This window comes from Lichtheimia ornata (assembly GCF_029851405.1).
Source record: "Lichtheimia ornata isolate CBS 291.66 chromosome Unknown scaffold00031, whole genome shotgun sequence".
In the NCBI taxonomy this organism is placed as follows: domain Eukaryota; kingdom Fungi; phylum Mucoromycota; class Mucoromycetes; order Mucorales; family Lichtheimiaceae; genus Lichtheimia; species Lichtheimia ornata.
The window spans coordinates 27,775-52,279 of record NW_026695351.1 but is presented as its reverse complement, the minus strand read 5'-3'; the positions used below and the strand labels follow the sequence as shown (position 1 = coordinate 52,279).

Below are 24,505 nucleotides of genomic sequence, written 5' to 3'. Positions count from 1 at the left end.
CTCTATTTACCTCCTGAATGGTATCATTGTCATGGGTTACTTTAAATGTACGACATTGTACACTGACGCGGATGAGGATCATTCTTTATGTTTGTTAGTACCCAATGCATGGGAGAAGCAAGGAGATAGGGTGGTGCTTGGGTTCTTTCTTTTTCTCTGCTCTCTCTTTTTTCACCCTGAAATTTCCCGTAAACAGCGTCATGCATTCGTTCGTGTCACTCTGTGTCATATGCTCCCTCCTACTATATATCAACAACGCTTTATTTGTATCATTGCTCTCCTTGACGTAAAGTGGCGCGCGCTCCAGCGCACGGATGATATTCTTTTACTGCTATCTTGCATATCACGTATGCAAACAGTGATGCACACACACATCGTTTCGCTGAACAAAGAATTGGCTCGGGCTTTTAGCGTCGACAAAAAAGAAACAACGCTTTGATTATGTTACAATATTAGTGTAACCATTGATCCAAACAAGGTCAACCGATCTTATTTTGTTTCCGAACTACATGTCAACCATTCCACTGGAATCCAAGTCCATTTCACGCATATCAATATCACATCCAGCTAAAACAACACGTGGACAAGGTTGAGAGGGTGGATGAAGGGTGGATGTTGTCACTGCATTCATGCAAAATGTCGTGGTTTGAATCATAGCCCTCCCGCAATGAGAGCTGGCGGCTCTTATCTCTTGGGCTTGGCATCATAAATGAACCTTTGGCTGACAACACTATTTTCCCACACGCTATTACAATGCACATTGGCATCTTTTGCGTTGATGATAGATTTCAAGATCTCCGTATACCCAATACCATCGTTCGTTTTCATATTAACCCTCCCCCACTCATGCTCCAATTTCCTCTATGTTATCATTGTTTCTTCTTATACTACCTGCAAGTTGCTGTTGTATGTTGTTACACCACCACCAAACTTTTTTTTGCAGAAACACGTCTACTTTAGATTATTAAGTTCTTATTAGTTGCTAGAGATGGATTGGGAGATATTCTTGTGAACTCCCAGGAGGTATTTTAATTGGTGGCCATCCTTTTACTACTACTTGATGATGATGGGTTGGCTTAGTCACATCACAAGACTGACATGCTTCTTATTTTTTACCACAAGGATGTGCAACACAACTCAATGGGTGGGGAGCTTCTTATCAGCTACCCATAAGGGCTTTCAAATGTATAGTACACGACATTCTGCTGGAGGCCAAAAGCTACAACCCATTGGCAGTCATCTTTATTGACATCAACATAGCAGCTATAAAAGGCTGTCAATCTGAGCTTCGAAAACATATGTAACGGCCACGTGGATTGTTTTCGAAACGTATTCGCATACAACAATACATGCACATTGACAAGTTGCTTAAAGCAATCCAAGTTTTCTTTCCTTGATCGAACTTTGTAAAGCGGTGGGTAGTATAGCGACATGTCAGTCATCCCCAAGGCAATGCCCTCAACACTTAAGATATCCTCTTGTCATCAGCGAGTATTCATGCAACGATGCTGTTCTTTACGAATTGAAAGAATTTTCGATTTTGGTGAATGTTGTCATGGTTACACCAACGGTGACGGGGGCTGCATCCCAATGTCGAATTGATGGATTGTCGTTTCGGTGAATAATTCAAACATCCCGCCATCATGCATGAATGGATGGGGCGTAGGAGATGGGATCATAGATGGTACGTATGCTAGCTGTATGGAATGGTGATGGATAATGTGTGGCACTTTTTTTAAAAGATGAGATGTGGGTGCTTCATTCAAGGAGTATACTATGCTGTAAGACTGAAACACATCGTGTTGCACAGCAGCATTGTCCATGCTGACATGTGATTTTATGTGCCAAGATGAGTTTTTACATGAATGTAGATATAGGGCAACGAGTAAATCTTCTCAACAATGGAATAATGTGGGTGATAGGGTGAGTGTGAGCGAGTGTACATATGAGTGTATGTGTGTGTGTGGCGTTGAGGACTGGTATTTGATTGTGTGGATCACTGGAGCTGCATGCAAGATGAGAGCGAGAGAACTTGCTTCAAAAGAAGGAAATCTCAATTTGACAGACACCGCTTGTTTCCTTTTCTTTCCTTTCCTTCTCTCATGTTCTTTGAAACAACCTATGTCCCATCGCCTCAGCTATCAGCCACGAGCACCGTTGAAGAAGGTAAATGCACATTGCAGTCTTTCTCGCATCGCTAATGCGCATTGCGTTGCTCAATAGTAGATGAATTGAACCCTCCACCACTTTCACCTTCCGTTGGACCCGCTCAAGGCGACTCGTCTTGTGACGAAGGCATGTCCGATAGTCCCGTTGACCATGTCATTTTTGTTATTCATGCAAGTATTGATGACGATTATACATTCGACTATGAAAGCATTTGGCTGACATTCTTTATATTACACAGGGGATCGGCCAAGTGAGTATTTTTGATTGCATAAGGGAAGCGGAATATTTGGATGTCTCACATATGAAAACAGCAAACGGAAGAGTATGGTCATTTCTACGAGCATAGTAAGTGTGTGGAATAAACGCGTTGTTGTATGCACAAGCTATGCATGCTAATGGGTGGGATGTCCTATGTAGTTGACAATTTACGAGAGACGACACGCCAAGTATTACAAGCCAAGGTCCCTGATCATGCAGTGCGAATTGAATTGATACCGATCGAATGGCACCGGCACATTCACGAGCAAACGGATCCTACCATGGGCCGCATCACTTTGAAATCCATACCAACCATTCGACTCATTGAAAACGATTATCTTGCCGACATCTTGTTTTATTTCTCCAAAGAACGGGGTCAAAGCATCATTGATCATGTCACCCATTTATTCAACACATCCTATCACAACTTTTTGGAGAAGCATCCTGATTTCGCGGGTAAAATTGCGATCATTGGCTATTCGTGAGTACACGTGGTCTCATGGAAGGGAAAGGAAAAATGATCTCTAACAGGATCCCTTTTTTAGTTTGGGTGGTATTATCACCTATGACATCCTCTCGCATCAACGTGAACCTTCCTCCCCTCAAGAAGAAGCTGAGTATCGCAAGATTGACGTCAAGTTTCCCAAATTGGACTTTAAGCCCAATTACTTTTTCGGCTTTGGATCACCCCTTGGTGCCATGCTTACCATCAGAGGCCAATCACCAAAGTATTATCACATCGATGAGGATATTGTCTTTGAAAATGTCTTCCATCCATTTGATCCATTGGTAAAGTTCACCATGTCCTGTTGAAATACGATTGTACTCAATATCATCATCGTCATACGTAGGCATATCGATTTGAGCCATTGTTGGAGGATTCATATACAGAGGAACCTGCCGTACTTGTGGATCGCTCGGTGCCAATAGGACCCACATTTTCATTCCCATCCATTCCATCTTTACCTGGTGCTAGCATTTTTTCATTCTTTTCATGGCGAGGATGGTCTCAGCAACAGCAAGAACGACGTGAACAAGGATTACCAGAGGAGAACTTGCAAGATACAGCGGAGGGGATCCAACGTGGTGAACCTATGCTTGCTGAAAGTAGACAACAACAACCACAGCAACAATCAGACTTGGATACCAACAACACCAGTGATCAAGCTCAACAGCAACAACAAGAAGAGACCAATCGTTTCATATCATCCGTCAATGCCATGTTTCAATATTTCTCTTCCTCTCCATCAAACAAGACCTTGAATGGAGATGATGAAGAACGTATTCCTAGCAATGAACCAGGCATCATTACGTGGGACCCGCTCAAAGACCAAATTAGGAATATACCACCATCATCACTTGAAGATCATCATCATCTTCACCACTCGCAGCAACCGCAGTTAGCCAGCAATGAGTATGATGACCGATCCAAATCAGCAGATCAGCTCAACGCAGCAGCTAAAAAACAGCGCCCAGTAATGAGAACTCGATCCATGACATTCGATCAAGCGTATCCCAAGATCCATAACAAGCGTTACATGGATAAGCACATGGAGACGGCTGATAATAATGTGGCGGCGGTGCCTGATAAGAAGGCTAAGCATTTGGTGGAAGTCTTGGGCATTGATGGCGTACGAATGGAATCATTTGAACGGGCAAAACAAAACTTTCGACCCGCTAGCACTGAAACAACACCTGATATTGTCATTGATGATCCACAGAAGAAGCCGTCAACGGATAATGAAGATAATGGAGAGCAACAACAACAAACATCATCATCATCCAATATGGAAGAAGGGGAGGAAGGAGAAGAAGAATCACAATCTCAACGGCAAGAACAAGACCAGCCGCCGCCACATGCCAAATTACCAGGTGGACGACGCATCGATCATGTATTACAACCAGAAAGCTTTATGAGCATGATTGCCAATGAATACTTGGTGGGATTGAGAGCTCATTTTTCATATTGGACAAACAAGGATTTGTTATGGCACATTGTTCGACGTCTTGAAGATTTACAAGAAGCTACGGCAGATACAAGTAGCAGCAAAGAACAAAAGTCTGTATAGAAGAGATACACACACAATTTAGACCATGTATTCCCTTTCCCTCTCATTCGGCATTTGGATACCCGAACAATTCACATGATGACCGATTGATTTCTAAAACTTGAATGAAACATACATGCAACTTATCCAACCATGCACAATTCATCATCATCATCACATACGCACAATGAGGCATTAAGACAAAAAAAAAGAGGACAATTGTATTTTTACAACGAAGGAGGTCGAAGAGGGGCTATGGATGGATAATGTGAGGAGTTGAAAGGGATGGCAATCGTGAGAGAAAGCGAAAAACAAACAGGTGTGAGTTGTGTGTGCGTGTATTCTCTAGAAACCGTGGACCTTGATCTCTGACTTCTTGGCAATCTCTTCCTTGACCAAGAACTCGGCAATCTTCAAGCGTTGATCGCCAGAGAGCTGAAGCACTTGACCTAGCTCCTCATCATCCACAATCGTACCATTGCAAGCGAATTCCTTCTTGAACACCTTGAGAATCTTCTTGTTGTCGTATTGCGTGGGAAGGCCCTGGAGCGTCGTCAAGGTCTTACGACCATTACGTTGCTGGATGCGCAAATCTAGAAGGAGCATGAGTATCACAGATGGTGGGGCATCTCTCTCACTCACACACACACACATTGTCTCTCTCCACTGTATATACTTACGAATATGGTTGGCAGCCTTAGGAGCCTTCTCCTCTTCAACGTCAGCGAAAGGATCTACGATAAAACGGTTTAGGACGGCTGCCTGGATACGATCATGTTGCCGTGGAGCTTACCAAAAGGGGTGTTCAGTTCTTCCTCGAGATGAGACATACAACTATCAGGCAAGTACAGAGAAAAGAGAATGAAAAAAAAGTTTGTGTGAGCGCTTGGGGTTCAAGTAAAGCACCCTGTGACGCCCGTTGGATAGTGGGTTCTTTCCTGACATGTCATTGGTCATGTCTGCTACGAGACACTCCCCGCAGCAACCAACCAACCGCAGCAACTCTCCCTCCCCCCACCCAACCAACCACCACCACCCCTTGATTCCATAGAGCAGTTTAGCCATGTACAAATAAAAAAAACCATCCTTTATCTATTGATTGATTCCATCTTGTCATGTGCTGAACATGGGTTGATTCTATCTCTCTCTCATACATCCATATGCGGCATGGGTTATTATTATCATAATGGATCAACATTTAAAAGGAGACAAAGCTGCTTGCATAGACATTATTGCGGTGGACCATTGCTTTGTGATTCGGTAAAGGTGCTCACCCAAGCCTGTTCAATTCGTTCTTATTTGCTCCATAACACAAGATGATGGTTTTTTTTGGGCGCTCACATTATTCGTTGGATATGGAAGTAGCGACACCCATCCTGCTGGTGGATCCAAATCCCAAAACCACAACCTCTCCTTGTGCCTGTATCATCCACGCTATACGGTGTGCTCACTTGGAAACTCATTTCCATCATATTATGCGTCACAACATCCTTTGTTTTATGTGCATCATGTTCGGCCTCCTCATAAAGAGGCGATAGTTGACCAAATCTCTGTTGGGGATAGTGCATGGATCGACAAAGAGTGCATGAGTGGCAACTGACATAGAGTAGCCAAATTAGTCCTGGCGGCTATACACGTATCCATCATCAGCAAAAAAGGGAGCAGAGTTAATAGAAATGGTTGGCCACTGCAATCTCGTACTTAAAGTCATCCTTTTTTAATCCAACATCATTCACAAGAGATAGATTGAGAGGTACAACAGATTGCTTCAAACGAAAGTACATCGATTTGGAAGCTTCTATCCTTTGGGCGTGCATTGTGACAAGATGAAGGGATGCATTTGATGCGTGGTGGCGGACTATATGCATGGAGTGCCAAAACATGGAGTTAGATGACGATGGTTGACAGGTTGCACAAAGGAGTGGTTGCCATGGAAAAGGGTGTATAGTAGTGGTAAGAAGCCATGCAACGAGCGAAGCGAATGCAACCTAGCCTTATTACAAGATCATTTAGGAACGAAAAAGCTCGTGTTATTTGTAGCCATGGGACACTTACAATGCAAACCAGGTAAACATTAGGGATCAACAAGTAGCAACCACGAGTTAGCATTATATAGGCACCAAGTCTACTGTGCCGTGTCGATGGATGAGACAATACCGAAAATGGGTGGTGGTGGTGGTGCTGGATTTCCTCCTTCTCTAGACATCCTGCCGACTTTTTCTTTGTCCCACAAAAATGTCAACCTCTGCCATAATTGCTGCCAGGAAACGCATCGAGACGAGTCTTCGCAATTACGACTTGCCCGCGGATAAAGAGCCACAGTCGTCAACCATTGTTCATGAGAATGCGAAAAAGTATTGACACGATTGGGTGGTGGGGGACATGTTGACACGAGTATTGATCGTGTGTCAAATAGTGGATCGCTCTTGTTGTCATTGCTCCAATCGCGGTTGAACTGGATGCATTCAGTCTTTGTCAAATACCGTGCCGACACCACACAGCAGATACGACGAGCTCCCAATACACGCAAAAAGTGGCCCAACATGCGCTATCTAGGGACATGTACAGTAGAACTCGGCACGCACCTGTTTCATGATACGGCATTTTATGAAGCTGTACGCACCGAGCCATGGTCAGCATTAGCGGAAGCAGCCGGTCATCCAATCCCCAACATAGCAATGCAGGATGATAATAGCAACAACAACAACAAATCCAACCAAGACACGAATGACAATGATGTTGTCATGGAGGAGAAAGATGGCAACAACGCAACAATTGATCATCATCGAAAGGAGCTTGTTTATTCGGATATTGTCATGGAATTCAAAGAAGTGCCCGGTGAACGAGTATTGTTTCCAAAAGATATCATTGTTCAGGTCACCTCTGTACCAGCACCATTCGAGGTCAGTGATCATTTTAGTGCCTTCGCATACATTTCAATGCATTGATAGATTTACTAGTTGATGGGCTCATTTCTACTGCCGTTGGATCCTCATGTTGCCGATGATTTCTTTTTGGACCCCAAGGAAAAGTTGAAGCGATGGGGAAAAGATTCCAATATACCCGAAGTGCGTGATTTGGCGGATCTTCTCAACAAGACAAGGTCAAAGTCGGCTTCACCACCACCACCAGCACCACCATCAGAGTCATGTCAACCTGTCAACATGCGCCTACGCAACGTCGATGCTGAATTACTTCATGCAATATTATCCAATGTGCATCCAGCAGAAAAAGTGCGTGATGAAATGGTTGTCAGGGTAAATAGCAGCAGCGACATGCTTTACATAAAGATGCTAAAGGATTATTTGATAGATGAAACAAGCAACACCCAATCGATCGTACTTGCAACACAGTGAACCATCTTCGGATAAATCAATTGAGGTGCATATCATGTGATTAGACAAGGCGACAATAAATGGCTAACATGAATGACAGGAACTCATACAAAAAGCAAACACCGTACCCGAGATTGTGTCAGGGCCTGTCCTTGCCGAAAAGAAGAGGAATGAATTGCTCAATGCGATAAGGCTGGGCAAGCGACCTCGTAGTGATCAGCCTGATGAAGGTAGGCAACCAACAATAATGCAACCTTCCGATATGGTAATTAACCAAGAATTGATACAGCATCACCTTCAAAGGGCAAGCAAGCTGCTGTCAAGGATGATGGTATACGACGTTGTTTGTATTGCAGCACCAAGGTGACAGCAATGTGGCGACGAGGACCCGAAGGAGGAGGAACATTGTGCAATGGATGTGGTTTGCTGTGGGAACAAGGAAAGATCCTCAAAGGTGCACCTGTCATTAGCAAGGAAGAGGAGCGGCAACGATTACGAGAACAATGGGAAAAGGCACGAGAACTACACGAGGAAAAGGAACGAGAACGAGAATTGCAACGACAAAAGCAGGAGGCAACAAAGGCTGTCAAAACTGAAAAAGCGAGTAAGGTTGGATTATACGCTGCACAAATCCTTCAAGGTAAGGTATACACGCTTGTTTGTTGTTGCTATACTCGGTTGACATGTCATTATCATTAGCCTCAACTCCCACCTCCACATCTCAAAAGACCATATCACCTATACAACCAGCACCTACTACTACTACAACTACAATTACGACAACGTCGACATCTGATATTCACCCACCACCACCAACAACCGAACCTAAGAAGGAACGACCCTCACTACTATACAACAGCCAACAAGGGATACAGCTACCAACACTCGCCATCCACTTTACCCCATCGCTTACATTTGCACACCCCAATTGTTCTGTCACTTTGATGGAGAGCTGTTTTTCGATTCGATTAGCTCGCGAAGGATACGAATCGGCCACCTTTGAAATATCAAAGAAACATTTACAAGAATCCCAATTCGATTTATGCGAGGATGGATCAGGAACGACAATGCAGCTTACAATGACATGTATCCCTACGGGTGGTTCCTCTGTTCATCTCTTTGACACTGATCTTTTGATACCCAACGATCCATCCCACAAGATGGCAATCAAATTTTTGGAGAAAATGGACCCCAATGAAGGCGCCGTTGTTAAACGTATTCTACAGAAGTGGCTAGAGACACCAACCCTATCAGATTGTACATAATAAACAAGAGAGCATGACACCCGCATAAACAACGCCTAGAGTGGTCGCTTTTGGGAAAAAGGGGTTGGGGGATTGTGTGGTACATTCACATCTGAAAGAAGAAGCACACCAATGTGCGTTGCACAGACCAGCACACATGTGCGCGTGTATCACGCCAGCGCAAGGGGACGACAACGCCATCTCTCCTTGATCCCAAGAACAATCGCCGTTACACTAAGAGCAATTCATTGTCGATCACGGATTGGTTCACTTGATAAGTTAATGTTGTTCTAAATGAAAAAAAACAAAGTTTGGAAAATGATATGAGGAGATGGATGACGACAGATGCGTGGTTTGTGCCATGAGTGCTCGATAACTATCAACAACGCGACAACCTTCTTTTTGCTCGTGTCTTACTCCTTTTTTCATTTCATTGTGATGTGATGAGCGTGCAACAAGAGGAAGGTATGTCCAAGAAATCATGCCCAATATGCAATAAAGAAAGTCCAGACCAACATCCATGATGATATCATGACCATATTGTTGACATTCCTATTGACATGATGAATGTATCACAAACCAGCTCTAATCAGGTAAGCATGCGAATTGTATGTGCTATTCCCAATCCACCGGATTTTGCGATTTTGCGATTTACATGATCGGAATCGAGAAACAAGGTGTGTTCGTGTGTGTGTGAACATTGTTTAATGCATGCATGTCACAGGGATTCATCTTTTTTTCTTCTTTTCTTCCCTCTCACTTGAATCAACCCTGTCAACAAGTTGTTTCGTTTGCTGCAAGGACCCTTTTTTTTTGTGCCCTCCATATGCTTGTCAACCCATCGCCATCATCCTTTGTTTTTGTGCAAGAGTGAGCAATCTTCCTATTATCGTTTACCCCGTGCATAAAAAAAGGCCCATCCATACATAATAACCTCGATTCTTTTATTCCAAAAGCTATCACACGGCTCTTTCACAACATCAACGTTCCCCCTCTGTGGATAGCGCCATCTACTGTAACACGCCATCTCCATCAATCAACAACATGGAACAACCTACTACTACTACTACTACTACCACAACAACAGACGTCCTTTCAACGCATGCATCATCCTCATCCTCATCGTCATCATCAGCATCATCTACATCGCCTTCTATCAGTTGCCCATCATCAGCACCGACCTCGGCTTCTGCAGCTGCAGTTACTTCAAGGTATGTGGTGCAGTATAAAGTTCATCGTGGTGTAACCCATGCACTTTTTGCTACGCGTGTGTGCGTGTGTTTTGATCTATGTGTGTGTGAACTCATCTTCCTCTTACTTAGTAATCTACGCTTCAAGGCAATATTAGAAGGTGAATAAGAAAATGAGATCGATCATTGAATTGGACCATCACTGATTCTTGATTCATCATCAATCATGCACAACAGCGCCAACCGCCGTTACACAAAAGAATGAAGAATCGCCTTTGACATATCTCAACAAAGGCATGTGTCATTGTTTATGTTTTTTTGCATCTCCATGTGACTTACACGCTTATACGTAGGCCAATACTATAATGTTGTTATCGGCAAATTGGATGATTGCGACGACGACCAAGTCATTACCAGCTCTATCAGCCTCACGTTCCACGATGAAACGCATCGAAAAGATGCGACCAACTACTGGAAATTTTGGATCAGTCAACAAAAACACGTCAATACGGCTCGTGCCATTGATATTGGTACGTAATAATTAGGGGTTGGAAGAACGCTGATAGTAATCAATGACATGGCTACAGATACCCATCGATGTCAAGGTGTGAAGGATGTCGTAACATCATGCTTTGACAGGGTTACATTCAAGTGGGATGCCAAAGTGGGTGCCACGGTCAGCATCCGATTCAATTGCTTGTCCACCGATTTTTCAAGGATCAAAGGTGTGAAAGGCATTCCTTTGCGACTTTGTATGACGAATCAAATGGATGATACTATCGAGCAAAGCTATTGCCTTGTCAAATTCTTTCGAGACAAGGTATGTATTTAGAAGCATGTTACTTTTGGTAGGGTAACTAACAGCAGCATGTGCTGCATGAATAATAGGGTGCTGAACGTAAAAACAAGGATGATGCACGCCATGTGGAGAAACAGCTTGAGAAAATGAGAGGTAAATGTACGTATTAGATAGGTACATGTAGGATGGCACCCTGTTTACTCAAAAACGAGTAGGCAAGAATGGCGAGATGCATCCTCTTTGGCTTGCATACACACAAACACAACCACACACCATGTTTCTTGCCGCATCTGATCACACGCCATCATCCCCCAATCCACTTTTACAAGGTCATGGCACAACCAAATACAACCATGAACAACAACAACAATGCATGATTCATCCTTCACCCTCACCTTCTTCATCATCAGCAGCATCCAATCATCTCCTTTCCACATCAGCCTATGGTATCAAGCGTTCTTACTATGACTATGTTGCGTCTCAGACAGAATTCCATCATGATCGATCACTTCAAACATTAGCAACGGCAACGTCTTTATCATTGGGACGACCTATCTTGTATCCATCAACGACATTGCCTGCACCGCCAACGTTGATATCGCACGGGACAACAAAGCCAACGATGATGTTAGGTGCCGATCCACTTTATGTGCCACAAAGACGACGCCGAGCTGCAAGTATGTTGTGTGTACATACAAATCAGGAGATGATCCATGGTTTCGGAAATGCTAATGATGATGTACGTGTACGTGTACGTGTAGAATTGTGTATATTTGTCAAATTCGGCAATGCCAACTTGTATCGCGCTATCTATCTTGAAGAATTGACGGTGAAGGATTTGCGAGAAAAGCTGATGGGCAAGATGAACATGGCTCCTCATCAAAAAGTCAAGTTGGTACGACATGTGGCAAATAAAAAAGATATGGTGGCGGTCAAGATGGAGGATAGCATGGTGCAAGCTATTCCGGAAGAACAAGATATGCAGGTTGATTCCACTGTATCCAAGGATGATCAAGATGGAGCATTCACACTCGTGTTACGTTATTGATTCTTTATGATGTTTTATTCCTTTGTAAGTAAAATTCATCTTTACAATGGTGTTGCTGTTGTTGGTGGTAATGATGATGATGCGAGTCAAGGGGATGAAGGGGACATTTGGAGCAGACACACAGTCACTTGACCTTATTCCACTTTTATCTTCTTGCATCGTTCCCTATTCTCTCACTCTCTACATATCCCAGCGTGTGTGTGTACGTGCGTGCGTGTATTGAGTGTGCCCTCTCTTTCTTTCTTTCTTGTGCATATACATCTATTCTTTCTATCTCTCTTTCTATTTTTGCCACCCCTCCCACCCCCCTACTCGCGTAACTCTTAATCACCCCACTCTATACATGTCTTACGTGAAATCAAGAAAGAAGGCACGTATGCCTCATGACCATGAGTCTGACAGTGAAGAAGGAGGAGGCGATGCCGTCAGTGACACCAATTCAGCAATGACCTCTGACGAAGACTATGACGACGGCTCGTCAGACGACGACACTAGCAGCCAGAGCGACGAGAGTGGTGACGAAAGTGCCAGCTCAGACGAAGAAGAAGAGAGTGACAATGGCGAAGACTCAAAGGACAAGAAGGATACTGCTGTTGTTGGAGAAGAAAAGCAAAATGCGTCAACGTCAACGGCATCAGACATAAAAGAAGAAGAAGAAACAACGCCTCGTAAGTAATAGTAGTAGTATCCCCATCATGTTCTTTTTATGTATGATTTTGACATGAATGTTGTTTTATAGGTCCACCAAAGATGGATAATCTCAACGAGCGTGAAAAGCAAATCATTGAACGACGAGAATATCGAAGACGTTTGGCTGAAGATCCCAGTTTTGTACCCTACGTTGGCGGATTTTGGAGTCATGACGATCGATACAGGAATGATGCATTAAAGCCCACTACCGATGATAAGGATCAACAACCTTCATCAACACCTCGATTCGTCTCTCCGCAACAACCAGCAGAAGCACCATCACAACAACAACAACAACAACAAAGACGACGTTATCAACATCGCAATGTTCATCGAAAGGTCCCTGAGGAAGTATTGAATCAACGATGGGGTCATGATGGATACGAAGAATTGATGCGGATGGAGGAACTTGAAGAACGTGAAGGACGTAAATTCAGCACATTGGATGAATATTATCGATCAAAGCGTCATGGTGGCAATAAGCAGCAATATCAATCTCGTAATCGACGTATGAAAGCGGACATTCCTGATGGTGCTGGAGCAAGTAGTCAATGGCAGCAGGCTGAAACCATTGTACAGAGCTTTGATCAACAATGGCCAACATTGGAAACCACTGATAAGGAAGATACGACTGCTAATAAGGGATGGGGATCGACTACGAATGAGGACAAAGAGAATGAACAATGGGGCTCTACTCCAACAACAACAAAGGAAGATGAGGGATGGGGCTCTACAACAACAGCAGCAAAGGAGGATGAAGGATGGGGCTCTACAACAACCACAACAACAAAGAAAGATGAAGGGTGGAGCAACATTGAGCAACCCCAGACGACTGGATGGGATCCAAACAATGCCGCAGCTGAATGGAAACAACGCTTTGACACCAAACCACGTAACGACAAAGGTCAACAATCCAAATCAAAGCAACCCATGTCACGTGGCACCAATGATACCAAAAAACGCCCACCAGCATCCAAAAAACCAGTTGCCAGCAATGAGAAAGAAGAAGAAGGAGAAGAAGTTGAATGGAAGGCCTTGGCATCATGGGATACTAAGAAAGTTAGCAATGATGTTAACTGGAAAAGCGATGCTATTGCACAAGACGAGAATATTAAGGCTAACGATGACGACAGCTGGAATGCATCTGTACCATGGGAAGAAGAAGAAAATGGAGCAAAATCGACAACGGACAATGGTTGGGGTGATGTCAACAATCAAAGTGCTGATGATGGTGATGATGGATGGAAAAAAGCTGCTGATTGGGGTCAAAGCACGGGTGGATGGTCTTCGAAATCCTCTGGTACTGCTAATGGATGGGGTGGTGATTCTTCTTCTTCTTCCAACAAGGCCGATGGATGGGGATCAAGTGCATCTGGTTCATGGCGTAAAACAGACAACAAGGACCGGCAGCAACAATCACCTCGAGATCAACAACGTCGTGGTCGAGGTTACTTATCACAAAAGAAGCCATTGGAATCGACTACCACCACCACCAAATCAAAGCCCATGTCAAAGCACGCCAAGCCGTTTTCACCTTCACAGCCCATCCATACGACACCCACGCTACCACCAGCAGCAGCATCAGAACCAACATCTGCTCCTGAAAACGCATCCTCATCAGTATACGCATTTGCAACAGAGCCATGGCAATCCTCTGGATCCCCACGTGATGATGCACGTGGTCATGAGCGTTTTATTGAGGATCAAGAAGACCAAGAATCGGATGTTGAGATTATATTGGAAGCCGATACATCTGCCAGTGCCAGCCGTAGTGAAGTGGATACTGCAACACCACCACGACAACGTGATCTAGAAGGCAATTGGCGAAGACGTGATCAACAAGAGCCCATGGTTGGTGGTGATGAAGGTGATAAGGATGATATGATGGCAACGCAAGCAGCTCAACAAGCAGCAGCAGCTCAAGCAGCGGCAGCAGCGGCAGCAATGCAACAAGGAATACCCTATTTTTATCCACCTGCTATGGGAGGTTACATGCCTATGCCACCGTATCCAATTCCAATGCCCATGACATCTGCTTCTGCTGGCGTACCACCCTCAGCTATGATGCCAATGGTCACTAGCGCAGCTCCTACCTCTGTTGATGCAGCTCCTTCTCCCGCTCCTAATGCAACATCCACCACTACACCACCCAATGGATCTACAAGCACAGAATCACCGGACAATGGATCCTATATGCCTTCTAGTTTTGAAGCCAATGGAATGGTTTATTATAGTGTCAATCCATCTGCCATGTATCCTTACTATTACTATCCAGCACCTATGGCCATGCCCATGATGGCAGCACCACCTCCACCTCCACCTCCACAAGCTGGCGCTGATTCTCCGCGTCAACAAGGCACCAATAACTCTGTTGACGATGGTTGGGGTCCTGAACCAGATCATAGTGCTCAAGACAGTGGATGGGAACATGACAAGAATTCACAACAAGCTTCTTCTTTCAATCCTCCTTTTCATTACTATCCTTCTTATTCATAATCCCTTTTTTTCCCTTGCAAACACACACAAACTCATATACTCACATTTATACACGCACACACACACACTCCCCTCCCCCTCACAATTCCCCCCCCTTACCATCACACACACATACACACTTTCTGCTCTGATCTGCATCAATTCCCGTTTTCTCGTCTACTTTGTAAATCATGCATCCTTTTTCTACTTTTTGACTTTGGAGGAGGGGTTAAAATCGATCATATATACTATTTTCTTTGGTCCCAACATTGCATCTGAAATAGTTGTAGGATGAGAGCTGCTTGCAAATATAATTATATTGGTGCCAACTGCTCGCTTCGCTCGTAAACGTCGATTTTCTGTGGAACGACTTATCGCTACGTGTGCTGCTAATGACCCACTCATCCCCAAATAAGATTTGCTTTGTTTTTACATATTGGCTTATCTGCTGCTTTTATTCGCTTGGAAGTATACTGGAAGATGGCTATCAAGATGGCGTTGTTTAACTGGGTTTCTTTTTTGTATGCTTGAAAGAGCACGTAACGTCATTACAGACCTCAATCATCTTGTATGAATGCGGTGTGGAGGAGAAATTCGTTGAACATGCATGCAGTGTAACATATCATTTGCTTGCTTATGGCCTCCTTTTGACACGCCCATACACTTCCACCACACTGAATCATGCAATAAGTTTAATGAAATGCCATTCAGGCTCATTGATCGTTGTTAATAACTGCTATAAAATGAATTCGGTTTATTGACGATAGGGGAAGGGAAAATAATCAGCGAACGTAAATCTGATGGGTCATTGTGATGTAGGGGAAAAGGATCCTATCATTTGGCCACTTGCAAAAAAAGCGCACGCGTAGAGAGGAATATGGGGGAGCAAACAATGGTTCCAATTTAGTGCGTCATTATGATCCGAGTAAAAAGATCCTTCCTTTGAGAATGTGAAAAAGAACGCCCGTGTATGAGACATCCACCTGATGTTGATGATACTGGTGTTCTGGATCCTCGTTATCTTTTCTACTTGGATCTACTCCTTTCCATTATCATAGCCCCAACCCCATTTAAGCATGATTTGACACGGACCATTTTCCATCACTTTCTTCTCGCTCTTCTCTCTTCTCTCTTCTCTATACAATCTTACTCTCTCGCTCTATGTATTGCTCTATCACGAAGCGCTGTTCTTACAATCAAGCCTTGCTGTTACTCTCCAAGACTGCTGTAGTACTTTACTATCACTCGGTGGTCCTTGCTATTACTTTCAGTTGTGGGTGTCATGTTCTTTGATCCATGGTCCTTGCTCTTGCCATATCATGTCATTGGGTCTGACAACAGGCAGCAGTCATTGTTGTCGCGTCATCATCAAGCAGAAAGCGTGGGTGGTGTCATGGTCTCTTGGTATTGGAACCTTGGTACATTTTGTCTACGGCTCTTGGTCCTGCACACTATTGCACTGGTCTGACAACATGCAGGCGTTATCTTTTCTGGTGTTATTGTCATCAAGTGAAGGATTCTTTTTGCTCAAGTCGACGGTCAAGTTCCTTGTTCATGGTCCATGGCCAAGATGGTGGTCAAGTTCCTTGTTCAGCAAGGATTGGTCTTATTATTTATTCGGTGTCCCTCGTCTCCACTCGCCTCCGCCTTTCCCCTTTCCCCCGGTATCCCTCTCCCCAGCAAGGTAAGTCTGTCAAGTTTGGATCTTGATGTATGATTTATACTGACATCTTGCAATAGTAGAGAACATAAACAACGGCACAGCCATCCACGGCCCCCCTACGCTAACCACGTAGAGGGGGTCGGAGCCGGGTTTATCCCGGCGTTCTCTACTTGCTGGTCGAGTAGGGGTAAGTAATGGCATTTGGGTGTTGTGATCTTTCATTATTGATACTAACAACCTTCTTTTACTACGGTTCTTCTTCCGTGATCTCTTTGGCTTTCATTTCCTTTTTGGTTATCTTTTATTCCTTTCATGGATTACTTCATCTTATCAACATTCACTTATTTTAATAATAAAGATATTGGTAGATAATACGATAGAAAATCAAAAAGAATTATCGAGCATTTGCAGATGTGGCAGCGGGAGCAGAGGATGGTATCAGGTCATTGTTGTTGTTGCAAGTAGGTGGTGATGTGGAGGAGGAAGAGGGAGGGGTAGCTGAGAGAGGAGGTGAAGCCATTGTTGTTGACCCATTTTGTGTTTGTTTGTGGTGGTGGCGAATGTCAATGGGTGATGATACCGGTAAATCTGGTCTTTTAGATGATGTGTTTTCATCCGTGGGTGTTGATGTTGCTGCTACTACAGTCATGATGGCTGCTGGTGAAGAGTTTTGTCGTGGAGGCATGGAGGGAGAGGACGATGATCCAAGTTCACCTGCAACCCTTGATTTCTTTAATTGCATGGCTTCCTCACACTTTCGTAAAATGTCTCGAGCACTCGCTTCCATGTCCTCTTCGTCAAATGATAAGTTCTGTAACGGCACAATGATATCTTCAGGAACCTATCATACCAACCATATTAGATTTCATGACTTGAATACACACACACACACGTGTTACATACCGCACAAAATTCTTCTTGATACTGCAAAAGCATATGGATGGTATCAATGACGGTGGCAGAAAACAATTCATCTTTGAGTGGATCCTTGTTCTTGGAATACAGTACATTGGGTGCCAGCACCGTTGCAATGTTCATCAAATCCATCTTGCTTCCATTTCCATCCTCAGTCTCGGCAAAAGTCGACACCCATTTAAGAAAGAGAAACAATACTTCCATCGTGTCTCGATTGGGTTTTGGTAATAAACAGCATGCCAGATGCAATACCCGCTTGCGATCTTGCTCCGATCTGATTTCTACATAGTCATCACGCGTGTGAGTAGGCGTCTCTTTTTCTCTCCCCCAATCCATCTTTTTAGATACTCACTGCTCACCACGGTAAACAACTTGTACAATTTGTAGGTCAACAATGGCTCTGGCAGCTCACGTAAAAACTTTTTAATAAGAGCAGCCACCTGCACCGGGGTCTCGTTGGATAAATGCACATTATTCGGATTGGCGTCCATCTCATCGCTCAGTTCTTTTAATCGTCGAATGTTGCCATTTTTACGGAAAATGCCTTCCACGGACATGTCTACATGTACATGATTTGTTAAAACACCATCACATCCTTCTCCTCTTGCCATCCATCATTGAACTTACCCATCCGCTTCATGGCTGATATGCTATCATCAATAAATGTGGGAATACGGATACGGCTTGGCCCAGCGCCCAAGTTCGACTCGGCGCCATTCTTTTCAACCAGCATATCCAATGGCACGCCAAAGGTTCCCTCTATTATCACAATTCAGTATCCTTTCCCACACAATCAAGATTCACCAATTTACCTTTAGATTTCTTGTTGCCTCCAGCTCTGAGACTAGTGACAAACTTTCCCCATAAAGTCGAATTCTTTTTTTCATCAATCAAATCCACCAGCTCTTCGAGCGTAAAATGATCCTTGAGCAAGTCTTCCAAATAAAGCACGGCAATGTGCTTCACCATGAAATGATTCAAGGCACTGAGCTCGGCAATGTATGTAAACTTGGCCACAGGCTTCACCTTTGCATAGGCTGAAATGGAGGTGTGCATAGGAGGACGATTTTGTTGTTGTTGTTGCAATGATTGTGTCGACGGAATGGGTTGTGCTGCTGTTCTTGGATCTCCACTATCACTAGGGCTGGGAGTGGGTATAGCTGTTCTTGCTGTCTCCAAGGCAACGCTATCATCTTGTCCGCCCTGATTTGCCACATAGGCGGTGTTGGGACTAGGCGTTTCCATCAACGTGGATCGTTTGGCAATACGACGTGAATCAGTGAGCTTTCTACCGGTGCTGGTGGATTTCACACGTTTGATATCACCCAAGTGAATGGTTTCCTTGTTGGTATTGTCGTCTTTGGATGGATTGTTATCGTCATTGGGCGTTGGATTGGTTGCTGCTGACATAACGGCTGCTGCATTGGCGACATTGGCTGGTGGTTGATTTTGTACAGGTGGCGTATCTAATGGGATCCAATAGGTTAATACATCTCCCTTTAATCCATCCATCACGGTACAACTCACCTTGCAATCCCAATAACTTGTAGAGTCGTCGATGTGTGAATCGAAGCAAGAACGAAAACTGCTGCAATTGTGATACGCGTTCAAAGCCTTGTTTGAGATCAGGTCCAGGTGTTGTACACAGCTTGCATAAAATGAGTGATTGCTTTGTATCCCAAAAGGCCGATTCATATTCGTCACGAAGAGGTGCACAGCACTTTGAACATGCAAAACAGCGATCGTGCCAACGCATATGCATCAAACGATAACATTGATCATCGCAAATGGTGTTACACGCGTGACATTGGTCAGTTGCAAGGGGAGAGTCAAGGTCACTTGATGTGTAGCGTTGCTTATTGGCGAGTTCAACCAGCTGACTTAGGAAGCGACTGATGACAATGGATTTTGTATCTTGCTGCTTTGCTTCCTGAAATAGAGAGAGAGAGAGAGAGAGGAAGATGTTAAATATAAATGCATGATAAAGCATCATAGTAGACTTACCAATTTCAAAGCAGCCTTTAAACCAACACGGATTAATCCCTTGAGAAAATGAGCCAAACGAGTGACCAATGATAAAAGATCTTCGGTGATGCCCATTCGCCTTAAGCCGGTCTCTTGCGTTTGTGATAGCAGGGTGAAAAAGTTGATAATCTTTCTGCATAGCATGCGTGATTCCCGCTCGTGTTGAAAGTCCGGTAGTGATTTGGCGTGGTATTGTGATACGAGATCGTCAATGGCAGCAAACAACACCTCGACATGGGTAACAAAGTAATCAGCCATCCTTAATCCATCACCATAACTTCCTTGAGAGACGTGGATCAACATGTCAGAAATGCAAGCTGCAGCCGATTCTATTAAATTTGTGTCTGTGAGTACATGCATAACATTGCATACCACCACCATCATCCTGAATCCTTTACCTTCAAATGCTGAAAGCACGGTCCATATACGATATACTTTGTCTTCCATGGCAATTTGAGAGTCTCGAAGCTCATCGATCGTCATTTTTGTAACATCTAAGGAGAAGGACAATAAGTCGCTTTTTTTTTCTTTTTGACAAGAACGGGGGGTGGTGGTGGTGCAAAAAGTCAATACCTCGATCTTGACGGTCAGCTTGTTCGCCGTCTTGTGCCACCTTGACATTCCAAAACTAGAGGAGAGAGAGAGAGAGCAATTAAGCATAGGTTGCGTGTGTGTGTGTGTGGATAGGTATCTTACCTTATGGATCATGTAGCACTCTGGATGCCAGTGTTCATCCACGTTGTTTCGAGGGATCTCCACAAATTGCTTAAGGATGGCCGTTTCACAACCGGAGCATTGAATAGCGAATTTGATCGAGTAGTGATAGTGACAATAGACATTGTTGTCATGTTCATAGTATGAATCTTCAGGACCAAACACAACAGAGCAAGCGCTGCAACAGAAATGCTCCAAATGGAACTTTTTGCCAACTGCCGTAATATAGGGTCCCCTGAGAGCGTCCCCGCAACTTTCACATACAAGGTTGAGTCGTCGAAAATAGTCTCGTTCACAAAGCGGTTGCTGTACACCATGGTCGCCTTCAATGGGAAAGAATCGTGAAGCAACAGGCTCATTGCAATCCTACATTGAGAGAGAGGCTGTCAAAAGGTGTGTGCATAGGTTTTGTATAGACTGATTTGGACACCTACGAGACAACTGAAACAATCCCAGTGAAAAGTGCCGTCTAATGCGCGTACATATTCGCCTTCAATCAAGTGCTGGCATTTGGTGCAATACAGAGTAGATGTTGGGCATGGTGGAGCAAGTTGATCACAACAAGAAGCGTCAGTGGATGAGCACTCTGGCGGTGACATTTCACAAGGACAAACGGGCGAGGGTCAAAGAAGAAAAATGAGCGAAGGGGAGGAGAAGAAGGAAAAGGATAAAAGAGTAAAAGAGAAATAAAACGAGGGCGAGGGGTGGGGGAAGTAGATGTGGACCTGGCGTATAGACAAGATAATAAAAGAGTGGACAAAAAAGGAACGAATGTTAGCGAGGTTAAAAAAAGGTACAAATATCCAAGAAGAGCGAAAGAGAAAGAGAGAATAAAGGTAGCTGATTTGATGCCTGAGAAGGAGTCAAAGGCACACACACACACACCACACACACACATATTGTGATCCCCCATTCAGTCTGCCTTTTTTTTACACTCAGCAACAACCATGGATAGGATTCAATAATAGATACCATTCGCTTTCATGCACACGTCTCTATTGCCATGGAGATGTATATAGTTGCCATGTCATTAACAACATTGGTGGTGATCGCATGGTTTCGCCATGTGTTTTGAGCAAATCATTGTGTTGCACAATTATCGACTCACATAATAACAAACAAAAGAGATTGCTTTACATAACCAATATACCCCATTCATGATGACCCTATAGTAAACTCATCCAGGTTTCAATCAAGGATAGGATGTTGAATGAGGTCACTAGTATGCTATTTCAGGATAAGTGAGTACGAATCCCGCAACAAACCTTTGCGGAAGAAGAGAGAGAGAAAAAAAAGACTCGAGGTCGAGATCATGCGTCTGATCTGTGTGACAAAAAGGTTATCCCTTTTTCGTGCAACATCAGTAAAGTTTACGGATCACACGGCATTATACAGAATTCTTGACAACAATGGTCGACTATATATGTATATACATTCAACTTTATCACCACTACCATCCATCTACTCATTGAGAGAAACGTATAATACATGGGATGTTGATACAATGGTGATGATGATGATGCTATTCTTCTTTAAGGGATGAAGAGGCGAGGAGAAGGGAATTGTACAAGGTGATGATGATGATGATGAGCTAATCAGCTAGCATAGTATCGTGCCAGGTGAACAGGATGGTATTTCGTACTTGAAGAGCATCTTCTCGACGTACTTTAGCGAATTGATTGGTCAAATCGATGCAACGTTCAATATTCTCAGGGCTGACAAAGTCGTATGCACATTTGACTGCACTATGGTAATTGGCAACTTGATGGGCACATCCCGCTGGAATATACACGGCATCACCGGCATTTTGATAAATACGCCAACTCGAGATCCCATATTCTTGTTGGAAACGGTTACGTAGCTCATTGTTCAAATACAGCCATTGGTCATGGATGGGGTCAGCAATGGGTCGTTCTCGTTCCGCGGCAATCTTGGTAAGAAATTCTCGTAGCTGGGGAAGCGCTTCATATGGATAAATATCCCACACGGCACCGGCATCTTCATTGGTCGCATACGCGTAACACATGATGTTGACAGCATCGGCCATGTCACAGTGCAGGTTTGTGGTACCCACTCCATCATCTCCCTTTTCGGATCCATAGGCGATAAACATCTTGGGACCAAGATCAGGTGGTAGCTGGCTCTTGGGAACACGATTGCAAATGTTGAAATAGCCTTCAGGTGTGCTGTACTCTTTGACCGGCAAGCTCTCCATAAATGAATGATGAAGATCCGGAAAGCACTTTTCAAAGTCGTCCTTGGGTGGCCAATCCTATGTAAAATAGAGTCAATCCTCCATCCATCCATCTATCCCATATTCAATCCCCCCCCATCCTTCCTTTACTTGCCTTGATTTTATACATGGGCGATGTTCCAGTCACAGGGTCATAATTGGGTCGTTTCATTGGATCATCAAATCCACGAAAGAACGTCTCCACTTGCATGTCTTGTCGCTCTCCCGTATGGCAATCAATCACCTCTGCAATCTGTTCCCCATACTTTTTGATAAAGCTCCTTGGTGACCACGATCGCTGGCTGTTGGACATCATGGCGTTCCGTACTTGCATAGGCTTCCCTTGTTTCCAATATTGCTGAAAGACGTCGAGTGTGATCAAGATCCCATCAATATCAAGATATCCATTCTTTGAATATTTGTCAATAACAGCTTCCACGATGTTGATGTTGTTGATGCTGCTTTGATTAGGTTCCTTCTTGGCGTTGCCATCATCATCATTCTTACAATCGGCTGTTGATATGATGTTGTGTCCATTGTCATTCTCCTGCTTCATTGGTATGCTCTCCTTATCGTCGATGGTGGTATCACGTGCTGCGTCATGGTCATTTTGACATTTGACATTGCTGCTGCTGCTGCTTCTGGTAGATAATAATTCATCCACATCCATGTCACACTGCTCCAAGATGTTGTCAATCATGTCGCTGTTCAACTTCTCCATGGGAACCATCTGGCTCTTGTCGTGAAAGCGTTTGTATGAACATCGAGAGGCTTTAATGCTCCATTTTTCTTGATTATAGCACCATGGACACATATCCAGACCGCATACGGCACACATGTAGTGGGCATTAAATAGAGTTGTTGAACATAAATCACACATGTGCCTGTCGTCTTCGGTTGGAGGACGTCGTCGAACCTTGTTTCCATGTTGCTTACGCTCCTTGACGTCTGCCTGCAGAAGTTTGTAGAGCCCTTTGCGTATATTGGAAAGCAAGTATTTGCGCTGCCTTTGTACATGTCGTATTCGTCCATGCTTGAAATACTTGCTCAGCGTATCAGGTCCATGATAATTGACAAAGCGTGGTGTCCTCCCTGCTTTATCGCTGCAATCAAACCCACGAATGTTGTAAAAACGGCAATCGAGTGATTTGGAGTTTCTACAGGCTCGGCAGATATTATATGGCTTGTGATCATACGGCTTGAAAGATCGGCATTTGGTCGATTGCACGGTGATACTGGCAGTTGTGTCTTCAAGTGCTTGTTGAATGTTTGCACCAGCCAAAGGATTCCTTGGCCTTATCTTCATTGGATCAGCAAACTGTAGGAGCGTGGACGAAGCGATGCAGTCGGGTTAAAGGAGGCGTAAAGGGCGTGCTATAATAATAGCTATGCACCACCACCGTGCACCACAATTCGGAACTCCTCCCAGTCAAAGCGCACGCAGCCGTTGACAAAAGAATCAGCTGATGTTAGTTATCGATCGTTCTTTACCCATCAATTTGGAACCATGTGAATCAGGGACATGAAACCTATCACTATTCACCATGATCCCTTCCATTTATCCCTCGCTACACGGTTGCCATGGGCTAAACCTTAAATTAACGTGGCAATCTGATAACAGATCAGATCTCTCCTATGTAACGCTGATAGACATATCATCCAATACGTAATCATCAATAAACCAAAGCACTTTAAACCA

At 44.0% G+C, this 24,505-nt stretch overlaps 7 protein-coding genes across 7 annotated transcripts; 4 read left to right on the top strand and 3 right to left on the bottom strand.

The window, feature by feature from the left end:
* Positions 1-2,102: 2,102 nt before the first annotated feature.
* On the top strand, positions 2,103-4,496 carry O0I10_006749 (uncharacterized protein; the record flags this gene model as incomplete). Its single annotated transcript, XM_058486774.1, has 7 exons — positions 2,103-2,166; positions 2,227-2,330; positions 2,408-2,419; positions 2,481-2,514; positions 2,587-2,908; positions 2,973-3,216; positions 3,279-4,496. The coding sequence occupies 7 exons, from the start codon at positions 2,103-2,105 to the stop codon at positions 4,494-4,496; spliced, it is 1,998 nt and encodes a 665-aa protein (XP_058342360.1).
* A 324-nt stretch (positions 4,497-4,820) lies between these two features.
* O0I10_006748 (translation initiation factor SUI1) lies at positions 4,821-5,305 on the bottom strand (the record flags this gene model as incomplete). Its single annotated transcript, XM_058486773.1, has 3 exons — positions 4,821-5,068; positions 5,156-5,209; positions 5,269-5,305. 3 exons carry the CDS (start codon positions 5,303-5,305, stop codon positions 4,821-4,823), a joined length of 339 nt encoding a protein of 112 aa, XP_058342359.1.
* A 1,405-nt stretch (positions 5,306-6,710) lies between these two features.
* On the top strand, positions 6,711-9,075 carry O0I10_006747 (uncharacterized protein; the record flags this gene model as incomplete). The annotated part of the gene is made up of 7 exons (XM_058486772.1): positions 6,711-6,829; positions 6,892-7,378; positions 7,436-7,732; positions 7,788-7,856; positions 7,911-8,040; positions 8,100-8,450; positions 8,510-9,075. The coding sequence occupies 7 exons, from the start codon at positions 6,711-6,713 to the stop codon at positions 9,073-9,075; spliced, it is 2,019 nt and encodes a 672-aa protein (XP_058342358.1).
* A 1,023-nt stretch (positions 9,076-10,098) lies between these two features.
* Positions 10,099-12,091, top strand: O0I10_006746 (uncharacterized protein; the record flags this gene model as incomplete). Its single annotated transcript, XM_058486771.1, has 8 exons — positions 10,099-10,265; positions 10,377-10,405; positions 10,482-10,538; positions 10,598-10,774; positions 10,832-11,064; positions 11,133-11,196; positions 11,259-11,720; positions 11,805-12,091. The coding sequence occupies 8 exons, from the start codon at positions 10,099-10,101 to the stop codon at positions 12,089-12,091; spliced, it is 1,476 nt and encodes a 491-aa protein (XP_058342357.1).
* A 343-nt stretch (positions 12,092-12,434) lies between these two features.
* O0I10_006745 (uncharacterized protein) lies at positions 12,435-15,277 on the top strand (the record flags this gene model as incomplete). The annotated part of the gene is made up of 2 exons (XM_058486770.1): positions 12,435-12,759; positions 12,831-15,277. The coding sequence occupies 2 exons, from the start codon at positions 12,435-12,437 to the stop codon at positions 15,275-15,277; spliced, it is 2,772 nt and encodes a 923-aa protein (XP_058342356.1).
* Positions 15,278-17,313: 2,036 nt separating this feature from the next.
* O0I10_006744 (uncharacterized protein) lies at positions 17,314-21,172 on the bottom strand (the record flags this gene model as incomplete). Its single annotated transcript, XM_058486769.1, has 11 exons — positions 17,314-17,760; positions 17,823-18,115; positions 18,187-18,393; positions 18,462-18,593; positions 18,647-19,300; positions 19,362-19,764; positions 19,839-20,188; positions 20,258-20,353; positions 20,433-20,487; positions 20,556-20,939; positions 21,008-21,172. 11 exons carry the CDS (start codon positions 21,170-21,172, stop codon positions 17,314-17,316), a joined length of 3,186 nt encoding a protein of 1,061 aa, XP_058342355.1.
* Positions 21,173-22,164: 992 nt separating this feature from the next.
* O0I10_006743 (uncharacterized protein) lies at positions 22,165-24,112 on the bottom strand (the record flags this gene model as incomplete). The annotated part of the gene is made up of 2 exons (XM_058486768.1): positions 22,165-22,845; positions 22,922-24,112. 2 exons carry the CDS (start codon positions 24,110-24,112, stop codon positions 22,165-22,167), a joined length of 1,872 nt encoding a protein of 623 aa, XP_058342354.1.
* Between the last annotated feature and the right edge of the window lie 393 nt (positions 24,113-24,505).